Source organism: Vicugna pacos, chromosome 4 (assembly GCF_048564905.1).
Source record: "Vicugna pacos chromosome 4, VicPac4, whole genome shotgun sequence".
Classification (NCBI taxonomy): Eukaryota; Metazoa; Chordata; class Mammalia; order Artiodactyla; family Camelidae; genus Vicugna; species Vicugna pacos.
Window position 1 is genome coordinate 18,291,967 of NC_132990.1, and position 10,725 is coordinate 18,302,691.

Sequence of the window (10,725 nt, forward strand, 5' to 3'; positions counted from 1 at the left end):
ACAGTGACTTTTACATGTTAAACGACAAAGAGACATAAACAGTTTTTATTTTCTGCAACATTTTTGATACCCTTTTTGGCCATATGTTACACTGTAGCATGATGCCTTATAACCTCCATGCTAGTATTTTTGTTGTTTTTGTTCTGTGTATTTTTTTTTAAATCACAAGTTCATATCAGTTTTATTTTCTTGCTGGGACAGAATAGTTAATTACTTAAAATTTAGCTTAATAAAGGGATATGTGTTCTCTAGCTTAAATCACAAGGTTTTTTCTTTTCAATTTGGATGTTTATAGAGTGCTGGCGAGAGTGAAGATAAAATCAGTCTAGTATCTCCTTTTAACAAACTCAGTTATGTCACCTGAGGTATGAGAGAGAACTTTTCCATAAATACTGTGTTCATTTCCTACTTGGGATGGCTTTTGCCTTGGCAGAAGAGTCTGTACTGTCAAAAGGCTCCATTTGGAACTGGATGACTTGGTACCCAGTTGACTGAGCCTTGTGTTCACTTTCTGCTTCAACTTTGCAAGGTTTAAAAGAAGTGTTTGCAGGAAGGAGACCCGGCCACCTTTGACTCTGGTGGCTAGTAGTGGTGACCGGGCTGGGGAAAGGAATGTGTGGGGCTGCTGCTGCTGGCTCTTGTGGAGAAAGAAATTTCACAAAGCCGTTTCTTGGCTCTGCCTGTAGGTTTCCTCTGTGGCATCTTAAGTGAGTAATGTTTTTTTGCAAATTTAGCACAGACATGCTTGAAGGAGTTTTAGAGGTGTTTCCTAGGCAGCCTGTCTCGTTAACTTCAGAGCTCTTTGGGGCCCAGACAGTAATTTTTGAGCTTAGGTAGAGAATAGTTCTTTGAAACATACTGATTGATTTTTAACACTGTGGAAGTACAAGGTGTTTGATGTTAGTGGAAAGCTGTGTTAATTTGTTATTTTTGGTGTTTCCCAGTTTAAGCTCTGGTTTTTGTCTTATGGTAGTTATTAAGGAAAACAGTGCTCTTAGAATCAAGATTGGTTTCTGAGAAAGACTGGGCAGCAGGACTGAAATGACAGGGTCTTCAGGGGAATGCTCCTTTATTGAAATAGCAAGGCATGTAAGTGATGCAAATATCAGGTTGCCAATAGATACTGTATCTACTGTCAACTTCATCCGCTCCCCCTCTTCACATGCTGTGTGCTTGTTTTTTGAGGGGGATTGGGTAAAGCTGTACCAGGTATTCTTATGGTCAAGTCTGATATTTTTAAAAAATACCTTCTGCCCAGTCTATGCTTTTATCTTTCAGTTCTGTAGGTAATTAGCTTTAGCAATTCTTCCCTTCCTTGCCTCCTATAATAAGAAATTTTGGATAAAGGGAGTAAAAGTCATTTGTTGTGAGGGAAACTTGGTTTCAGAAAATGAGGAAGATTTTCACTGTCCTTTTCAGAGTCTTCACTCTTATTTCTGTCACCCCACTTTCCATTCCTCTCACAATCCAGCTTTAGATAATAAATGTTGAACAATCTTTGAGCTCACTGAGGGTGTTTGTTCTACACTGAGTGTTAGAAGAAATGGAGAGCCTTTATTCCTGGAGTTCAGGTTTAACCTGATGGGTGTTTGGTTGCTTTTCTTTAATGTTTTTGAAACTGAGCTGTCATTACGTTGATTTTGTTGTTTTCCATTCTTCTGTTGAATTAAGGTTGAATCTTTCCTTTCATAAAAATACTTAAGGACTGACTTGCTTTGTTGGTATTTTGCTCTTCTGTGAGTTCAGATCTAGATCATTACCTTGGTCTTTTGTCCCTAATATCTGTCCTAATGCTCTTAGCCTTGAGTTTGTCACCTTTCAGCAGGCACTTAGAATATTTCACACTGTGTGTTTTTTATGTTGTCATAGGACCTTGGGAGTGGAGAGAGATTGGTGAATACAAGTTATAAATATTAATAGTCAAGGATGCTTTTAATGTTTATTAAATACGCCATATCTTTTAAGGTAAAAGAAAATTAAAATCCATGTAATAAAGGTTAAGTTTAAAAGTGGGCTTGTGAGGTTTATGACTCAGTCAACCCATATGAATAATTGGAAAGAGAATTATTTTAACATGAGCACTGCTAATCTAATATGCTCATCTAATTGACTACAGTTTTCAGAATCAGACTAGCCTTATTTATTTGGATGGATAGTGTAATTCAAGCCCCTTAAGTATATTCTTGGGACATGGTATGTGAATTAAGCTTAAAGCCAAATTTTTTTAATCTCTCTTCTTGAGGAGCAGCCTTAATTTTATTAAAGATGATCTAGTCTAATGGCCTGTGTGCCTGCGTCCGTAAGCCTTTACGCATTTTTGAAGGAGCCTTTTAGATCAGCACTTGAATTTCACTTAAGACACGTGCTGGTCGCACTATCACAATTTACTTTTGGGAGAAACTGGTATCAATCTTTCTGAATAATTTTTTTCTCTTAGAGGACAGATGATACCATCGAATTGGATAAGGGCATGAGTGGATGATCTTGGTCAAAGCAGATCTTGGTTGGTGCTTTGGAGAAGTTTTGAGAACCATTATTGGTAGAGTTCAGAGTTTTTATTTTCTTATCCACTAATAATCTCTCTTTATATTTTTATTTCTGACTTTGACTTTAGGTTTCCCCCTTTACCCATCCGTGGGCCCTCATCATCTGTCAGCCAAATTTCTTGGAAACTAAGTATATACCTTCTTTTTATTCTTTACTTATAAACATCTAGCTTTGAAGTGGGAATATGTTTCTATTCAAAATACTGCCTAGTTATAATCTGAAACTAGGCATACAGTCATAAATTATATGCACATAGGCTTGTGCTGTTACGTTCATTAATTCGTAAGCCCTAATCAAACATAGAAAATAAAAATAAGAAATGAACAGCTTATCAGTGTCTTCCTAATTATCATGCTAACTAGATTCATATTTTATTTACATAATATTGTAGTAAGTGATATGCCTTTAAAACAAGATTTATAAAATTACGATCTTGATAATTTGGAATTTCTTATCTGACGTCATGTGAGACATGTTCCATGATTTCGTGTCTAAGCTCAAGTGTAGCTTGTACTAGGAGTAGAAGAAATAATCAGCTCTCCCTTTTCTTACATGCTTGGGCTTCCCTGACTGGTACCATCCTCACTCTGATGATGGTAATTTCTTATTTGTTTGCAGGAATCTTGTAAACTACTTCTTCTTTGAGGGTTATTTTAATTAAAGCTAGGTTTCTCAGTCTAATCCTTCAAATCCAGTTAACATGTTGTTTGTAAAGTGGATCACGTCCACACTGAAGAACAGGTGAAAATGTCACTGTCCCTTTGAGGATTTCTCAGTCTTCTCTCAGGAAAATATGTGGGACCGAGTATAAGGGTATTGGGTGCGGTGTATTTGATTCAGTATGAATAAAGAATACTTTATTTTTAAACTAAACAATATTTTTAATGGGCACTTCAATATTTATTTGCCACACTGTTATACATCATTATCCCCCCCCCCCCACGCACATGCTCCCCTCAGGTCATTCTGGAGGCTACTAACTTGGTCTCCATTAAAAATTTGCTTCCATCTTTAAATGACTACATATAAAAGATGGCTGTCCTTGAGCTCTGGACAGACCTAGAGAAGATGGATAGTTGTAGAGAGTAGGCGTGATCCGTGTGTCTGAGCTTACAGTTCACAGTTTTCCAGCTGCTGTGAGACTTGGGGTGTGTGGTTCCCCACGTAGAGTGCACTCTCTTCTCCTAGCTCCTATGTGTGTGTGGCACGGAGAGCAGGGAAAGTGCTAGGCCCTGCTGTGTGCAGGCAGGGTTGTTCGGCATTGCCTATGTTCTGTTTCTTAGGAGCCATGTTCCTCCCAGCTCTCTTCTTGATGGGGGAGGAGAAGGAAGGGGAAGAGGGAGAGGCAGAGGCAGATAATTTAGATTAAATTCCAAAGGACTGGGTGTTTTTCTCAGATGGGTATTGAGTGAAGAAATCAGTGGTCAGGATCATGGTACCATGCAGGATTTTACATGTAGGGCAAATATGAGGCCCGTTGAGAGGGTCTTCAGAGATCTTAGTATAAAAGTCCTAGGCCTCCTTCCTGAAGCATCCTGCGATGGGGAGTGACAAGTGAGATGTATTTTCCTTCACACATGTAATTCCCACTTCTGGGGCGGTTTGTTTCCACCCTGCCTTGAAAAAGCTGAAAACGTGCTTAGGAGATTGTATCTCTGGACTTCAGGTTGGTATCCCTAAGCTGGTAGTGACAGAGTACGTCTAGTTAATGGGCAGAGATGTTGCAGCTGTATTTTAAGTGAATGTATATGGTGTCTCTGCATCCGGGCCTTTCAGTATTTTGGAAGGAGACCTCAGTATGCTCTTCTATTCTATGGGTGTCATACTCCAAATGCATTCTGTATTGACCATTCCAGCAATTTTATGAAATCATCTGTATCAGATTACTTTGTGGTTGGTCATACCCACTTGTTTGCATCCTTACTTCTGTTATCTGGGGCCTTTATTTTGGAGTATAAAGGCATGGCATCTTTGACCATACTCATCACTTCTGCACAAAATAAAACCCTCCCACCCATGTGCTTTTCCCACACATGTGCCCTCACTTATGTGTGCAAACAGGCTCCCCAGCCAGCCCGCCTGATAGTTCTTACTCTGGATTAAGTAGTTATGGATAATGCTAGTAACCTCATTGCTTTTATTCAGTCAGCAGATATTTACTGTAAACCTTCAGTGATCCAGGCCGTGCTCCATGCTTAAGTGTTTCAATGAGTAATGAACTTGTCCCTGCTTCCCGGAGGCTAGAGGGACGTGACGGACAGATGCAGATGAAGATCCTTTGTCATTGTGATTTGTTCTTTTCTGTATTTTATTTTTTTAAATACTTAGTATTACATCAGCTCAGTTCTCTTCTTCCATTTTTACTAAACACACAAAATGCCCAGAGGTGATTGGGAATTGGAATGTGTGAAGATTCTGTTTCCACTTCTGAAAGACCAGAAGGAGATTCTTTTTTCTTTTTCTTTTTTTAAATAAAACTAAAAGGAGTTGCTTTCTCGTGTTGTGCTCTGGCCTCACTTGAGGCCGCAGGTTAGAAAATAAAGTTGAAACATTCTTCAAACTTAACCTTTCTTAGGTGTTAAAAGAAAGAAAAAATGGTTCCTCCCTGACCCAGGATCCTGGGTGGAGAGTGTTGAACATTGTTGCAGTTGAGGTTATAGGGCAATGAACTAAGTTGTGCCTACCTCCTCTATACACATGTAGTAAATTGGTACGCATCGCGGAAATTTGGAACATCAGAATGGTCTATGAAATTGATAAAATGAAAAGAATCAAGCGCTATAGAATTAGTTTAACTTTTGAAATAGGGAAGGGGTAGAGTTTTAAAGAGTGCTCACCCACCCCCATCTACTTTCTTTTAAGAATTTTAAGAGAAGCTCAGGTTGTTTGCTTTGTTTCTATCTAGCTGGCTTCTTACACCTCGAGGAAGGCGACATCTCTTGTAGCACAGGCACAGTAGGCATCAGGCTCTGGGTCAGAACTCCTGGCTTTGTCGCTCAGTGAATCTGCTGTCTTACTTTCTACGGACCTTCGCTGAGTACATTAAGGTTCGGCTGAGGCTGTCTGTGAAGTTCAGTTTAACTGTAATAACACCACTTTTATTCTAAGAAATGAAAGTCCTTCATATTTGGGAGGTTGAAGGGAAATTTACGGAACTCTTTGTACGAGTTTGAATATTGGTGCCATCATCTAATAACCTCTTGGTTTTGAACAAGTCCCTTAATCTGTGTGCCTTTGTATACTCAGGAAACATTAGTTACAGAAATTAAAAGCAGTGTAAAGAACACGTAGGTGTATGTGGAGTGCTTAGAACTTAACTTGTTGGCAAAAGGTGAGAACCCAAATGTCAAGCTATTATTCCAGAGCCTCTGCATTGCCTGCCTCTCTGAGTGGTTTCCTCAGATGACCACCAGCATTTTCCCTGCACGCACTGACCCTTGTAGTGATAAACTGTATCCATTGGAAGAGCTAGTGTCTTATGGAAGTGGGTGCTCATTCACTCAGGAATGTAAAAAGACTCTGTTTTGAGACTTCACATACAATTAATATCTAAAAATCCCCTTGGAAGATGGCAGTAATGAGCCCAGCTTTCTTGAACATCAAGGGGAAAAATTAAAAACTGAAGTTTGCTAAATGTGTGTTTTGCAGGTTGGACAATCTGCTCAATATGGCTTATGGAGTAAAGAGGTAATGATAGAGGTTCATGATACTCATAATCCCTTCCCATAATTAAGTTTCTTTGATTTGGGGAGTGACACCCTTCATAAGTTTGTGTTGGGTTTTCTTTTGCATGTACAACTGAATGAAAAGCTGCTTTTTGAAGCACGGTTGACTTCAAGGAACATTTTTATACCACTGGATGCCACCTGGTCTTTAGAAACCCCATTGTTTGTTTTATATTGCGTTGCGACGTTACAGCATGTTTCCGTATGTGTTGGTCCCTCTTGCCCCTGATCCTGCTTAATTCATGAAGCCTGTTCTAAATATATTTCTTTGGTATTGTGGATAATATTATTTCAGTACAGCATTTAATGGCCATTTCATAACGTGTTAATACCTTGATAATACAGCATGCCACTGCCAGCCACACAGACTTTGGTTGAAACCTCAAATAGTTGTACGTATCTGTTGTGGGGAAGGGATTTACTGAAACTCTGGGGATGGGAAAGGGGAAAAGAATAAATCCATTGCTGTAACCAACCAACCTCTGTTTCTATTGTGTGTGGTGTGTGTGTGTGTGTGTGTGTATGTGTGTGTGTTTCCTATTTTGTTTAGTAGGTTTTCTCCAATGACCATTGATGGAATGACCAGTTTGGCTGGAATTAATATCCCTGGGCACCCAGGAACAGGGTGGTGTATTTTTGTGTACAACCTGGCTCCTGACGCAGATGAGAGTATCCTGTGGCAAATGTTTGGGCCTTTTGGAGCTGTCACCAACGTGAAGGTCATCCGTGACTTTAACACCAATAAATGCAAAGGTTTCGGATTTGTGACTATGACAAACTATGATGAGGCCGCCATGGCGATAGCTAGCCTCAATGGATACCGTCTGGGAGACAGAGTACTGCAGGTCTCCTTTAAGACAAACAAAACGCACAAAGCCTAATGAGCTCTTGTCCTCAGTCCATTTATATATGAAAACTATACAACAAAGGCAAGTTAAGAGAAACTTTATACATTAGTAAATGTCTTTGTAAGTCAGTGTTGAGATGGGGATAAAACGACTACTTAGCATCCTAAGAAATATGTGAGATTTTTTATTGCTAGTATTTGAATTAAAACTTCTTAAATATCTTTTATGTTTGAATATGGACAAGAGGTACAGGGTTTTTACCTGTCACATTGCATTCTATTGCCTTCTTTGAAGAAGGTGGACCTTTTAAAGTGTTTCAGCTAAGGGAAGACATTTCTTTTCTTTTTACATAACTGCCTTGAACCTGTGAGTAAATATTGAGGCTTTGTGTTGTATTTCTTCAGTTGGTTGTGTCTTTTTTTTTTTCCCCCTTTTTTTCTTTTTCTGATTAGCTTTGTGTTTGGTTTACATTTAAAGCATTGCTGTTATGTCTAAGAAAAGTATTTTGAAGTTTACATTTTTATTTATGAAGTTAAAAACAGTATTTATTTTGTAATTATGATTTGGGTTGGGGAAGGGGGGGCTACATTATAAACGCTTATTGTAAGAATACTGGAGAACTTTTCGTAAAGCAGTACCTTGCCAAAGAGATAAGAGCCTCTTTGATGTGGGTTTAAAAAAAGCATCTATTTTTATAAAAAAGAAAATTTGGAGAAACTTTTTACTGGTCCTGGAACAAATATTTTGACTTGAATACTTTGAGAAATCTCTTCATATGACACCTAGTGAGCTTTTAAAATTTACCAGGAAATTTGCAGCGGTTGGAAAATTTAGAAAGATTTATGATGTAGAAAATACTTTTGAGATCTTTGTATGAAAGGAGTAGAATCAATGGGGGAAACTGCTGGTTTCGTTTTTGTAATCACCAGTGGAGCGTCTGATCATCCTGGTTATTATGTGATAGGTGGCTCACATTGATTTGTGATTTTGAAACAAATAAAAAAATTTACAAAAGAATATATAAGAGCAGGCAAGAAATTTAAATTACCAAGAGATGGGGGAAAAAAAAATCTGTTCTTCCTAAAGAAATCCCTTCAGATAGAGCTCATGGTGTTTAGTGATGTACTTGCAGTATTGTTTGAAGAATTGTTTTGTCTTAAGGAAAAAAGATGTTGCACATGATTTGTACTGCAGCAAATCAGCAAAAGTGATCTGAGTTGGATATATTTGAAGGTATTTTGAAAGTTATGTTCAAGGCTAACACCTGAGCTTTGTGTAATGTAAATAAGACCTTGTGTTTATGAACCTTTCAGCTAATTTGATTTTTTTTTTCCCTTACATGCCAAGTGATGTTCAGGTTTTGAATGTTTTTGTATCAGTTTTTTCCTTTGTAAATGGCATTAACATTGTTACTTGAGGTCTTGCTTAATCACTTTTGTTGTCCTGAGGACTTGAATTTACAGTGCATCAGATTTGTTGCTAATTTTGTCTGTAGATAGTCTAGCTTCAGCTGTTTATGGTGATGCTACATTTTCGTTTATAAATATGTTTGTGGTAAAAAAAAATGAGTATAACCATAGGTTTTGAACAAATTTCCTTACATTTTTCATACAAAAATCATAAATATCTGTATGCTATTGAAATTTAACTTTGTATGATGCTTAAACCACTATTTGGGGAAATAATAAAATAAGTCTTTACCATGTATGAAAGAAATTTTAAAAAATACAAAATATTTTCTGATTAGCATCTAGCTTATAATAAATTTTCAAAAAAGCTGAAGGCAAAAATGCCTTCATCAGGATGCACTGAGAACTATATAGTTACGTCCTGCTTTTTGTATAAACTGAGATGCTCACATGCTTCCCCTTAGAACAGGCAATGTGCTATGCATAACATAGTTGTACATTATCTTTGCGGTTGCGTTGAGTTTTATTTTTTATTATTTAAAATTGTAGTTATAAAATCTTTCAGTATAGTACAGTACATATACTGTGAGGCGCGTGCTAAAGTGAATAAGCGAGTTTTCATGCTGACCCACTCAATGCTATTCAGAAATCAATTGGCTTAGCACTTTCTCATATCCTTAGGTGCATTTAGATTGTCAGAGTTAACCTGCGTTAAAAAAAAAAAAAAACTAAAAAGCTAAATACATGTATATACTTTAAAAAAAAAGTAAGATTTCCCTCACGGGAAAACAGCAGCTACATGCTTCTTTCCTATACTATTGTAGCAAACCAAGGCATTGATGAGAGGGCATGCAAATTGTGCTTCACTTTACAGTGTTTATCAGAGCACTTAATAAAATGTAAGGCTGGTATTTATTTGAAGTTGTACAGTATGACTTAATTCACATCTGTTGGAATAGAAAATATATTATGTTGAGTATTTAAGAGGCTGTACATGTTTTCTTTTGTGTTTGGATTCTTTGTACTTTTTCATGTTCAGTACATCAATAAACAAAGTTGAAGGGAAAGAACAGTGTGGTGAGTAGGTCTTTATACACACCTTGGGGGGCTCCTGTGCTCAGTCTCGTAAACTTGCTCTCTCGAGTTGAAAGAGGTTCCCTCAGAGCTTTAGTTGAAAGCGGTGTTATCTAAATAAGATTTCCAAAAGGCATGTTAATTGAAGTAGAATGTGCCAAAAAAACTGTTTTTTGAGTGACACCTGATTAGTTAGCTTTCCAATATTACTTGATGAGTAATTTTTATAGGAATATGTGGTTTCCTCAGCTAGTTGTAAAGATGCTGACATCATTCTATATCTCTGATTTAATAACCATCGACTTTTTTTTTTCTTTTTAACAAATGGAAACTGCCCTCACACATTTACTGAGGCTAAAGAAAAACCACAAATGGAAGGAAGGTAACTTACTCTGCTGCCACTGGCAAGATTGAATTAACCCGTGGGATTAACTGTTGTTGAATGAAACTTAACTTTTGTTGCCCAGATGCCAAATTGTCAAGAGACTCTTCTCTAAAATCTGAAACTCAGTCTCCATTAGGTTAGGGTTGATGTGTGTCATACACATGTACAAATTGTGAAGGCTGCCAACTCTGTGTTCCACATGGATGTTTAACAATTGTAACACATCCTTAACAAATCTGTGGAGGGAGAAAAATATTTCTTGATGATCTTTTATGCAAAGATTCTACTTCTATAGAACTTAAGAAAATTTGATAAGATAATGAAGTACTTTTTTTCTTTTTTTTTTTTCCAAAGTATACTAAATGACTTCTTTTAGTTTGATTGTATCTGTCAGCCTTTTTTTTTGGTGAAAAGCCATTCTAAAAGTAATTGTCCTGAATTCACAACTTAGTAGTCAAGAGCTTAGCTGAGTGACAAGACAATTCCTTTTCTTCCAACATGCAATTAATCTCAAATCTCCATGCTCCCTTTTTATTATATGAATTTAATACTCTAATTTTGTGATGTTGGAACAGCCTCCCCTCACCTCTCTCTTCTTGCATGCTTATCAGTATTTTGACTGGTTTGCATATAAGCAGTTCTTTTATATTTGAGCAGATAGTGAAAAATTTCTCAGTAAAGGTTTGTGAAACTACTGGTGTGCTTGAGGAAAAAAGTTTTCATTCTTAGAATCCCTT

At 37.3% G+C, this 10,725-nt stretch overlaps 1 protein-coding gene across 12 annotated transcripts in view; it reads left to right on the forward strand.

The window, feature by feature from the left end:
• The window catches only part of ELAVL2 (ELAV like RNA binding protein 2), a 150,858-nt gene extending 141,262 nt beyond the window's left edge, over positions 1 to 9,596 (forward strand). For 6 of the 12 annotated variants that reach the window (XM_072959291.1, XM_031677028.2, XM_072959296.1 and 3 more), the window contains 2 exons: positions 6,196 to 6,234; positions 6,826 to 9,596. In XM_072959291.1, coding sequence (XP_072815392.1) covers positions 6,196 to 6,234; positions 6,826 to 7,153 — 367 coding nt within the window. In that variant the 3' untranslated portion in view covers positions 7,154 to 9,596. Of the gene's footprint in view, positions 1 to 6,195; positions 6,235 to 6,357; positions 6,748 to 6,822 lie in introns of those variants that run through there. The other 6 variants (XM_072959294.1, XM_072959297.1, XM_006215127.3 and 3 more) reach the window with 3 other exon arrangements.
• The last annotated feature ends 1,129 nt before the right edge of the window (positions 9,597 to 10,725 follow it).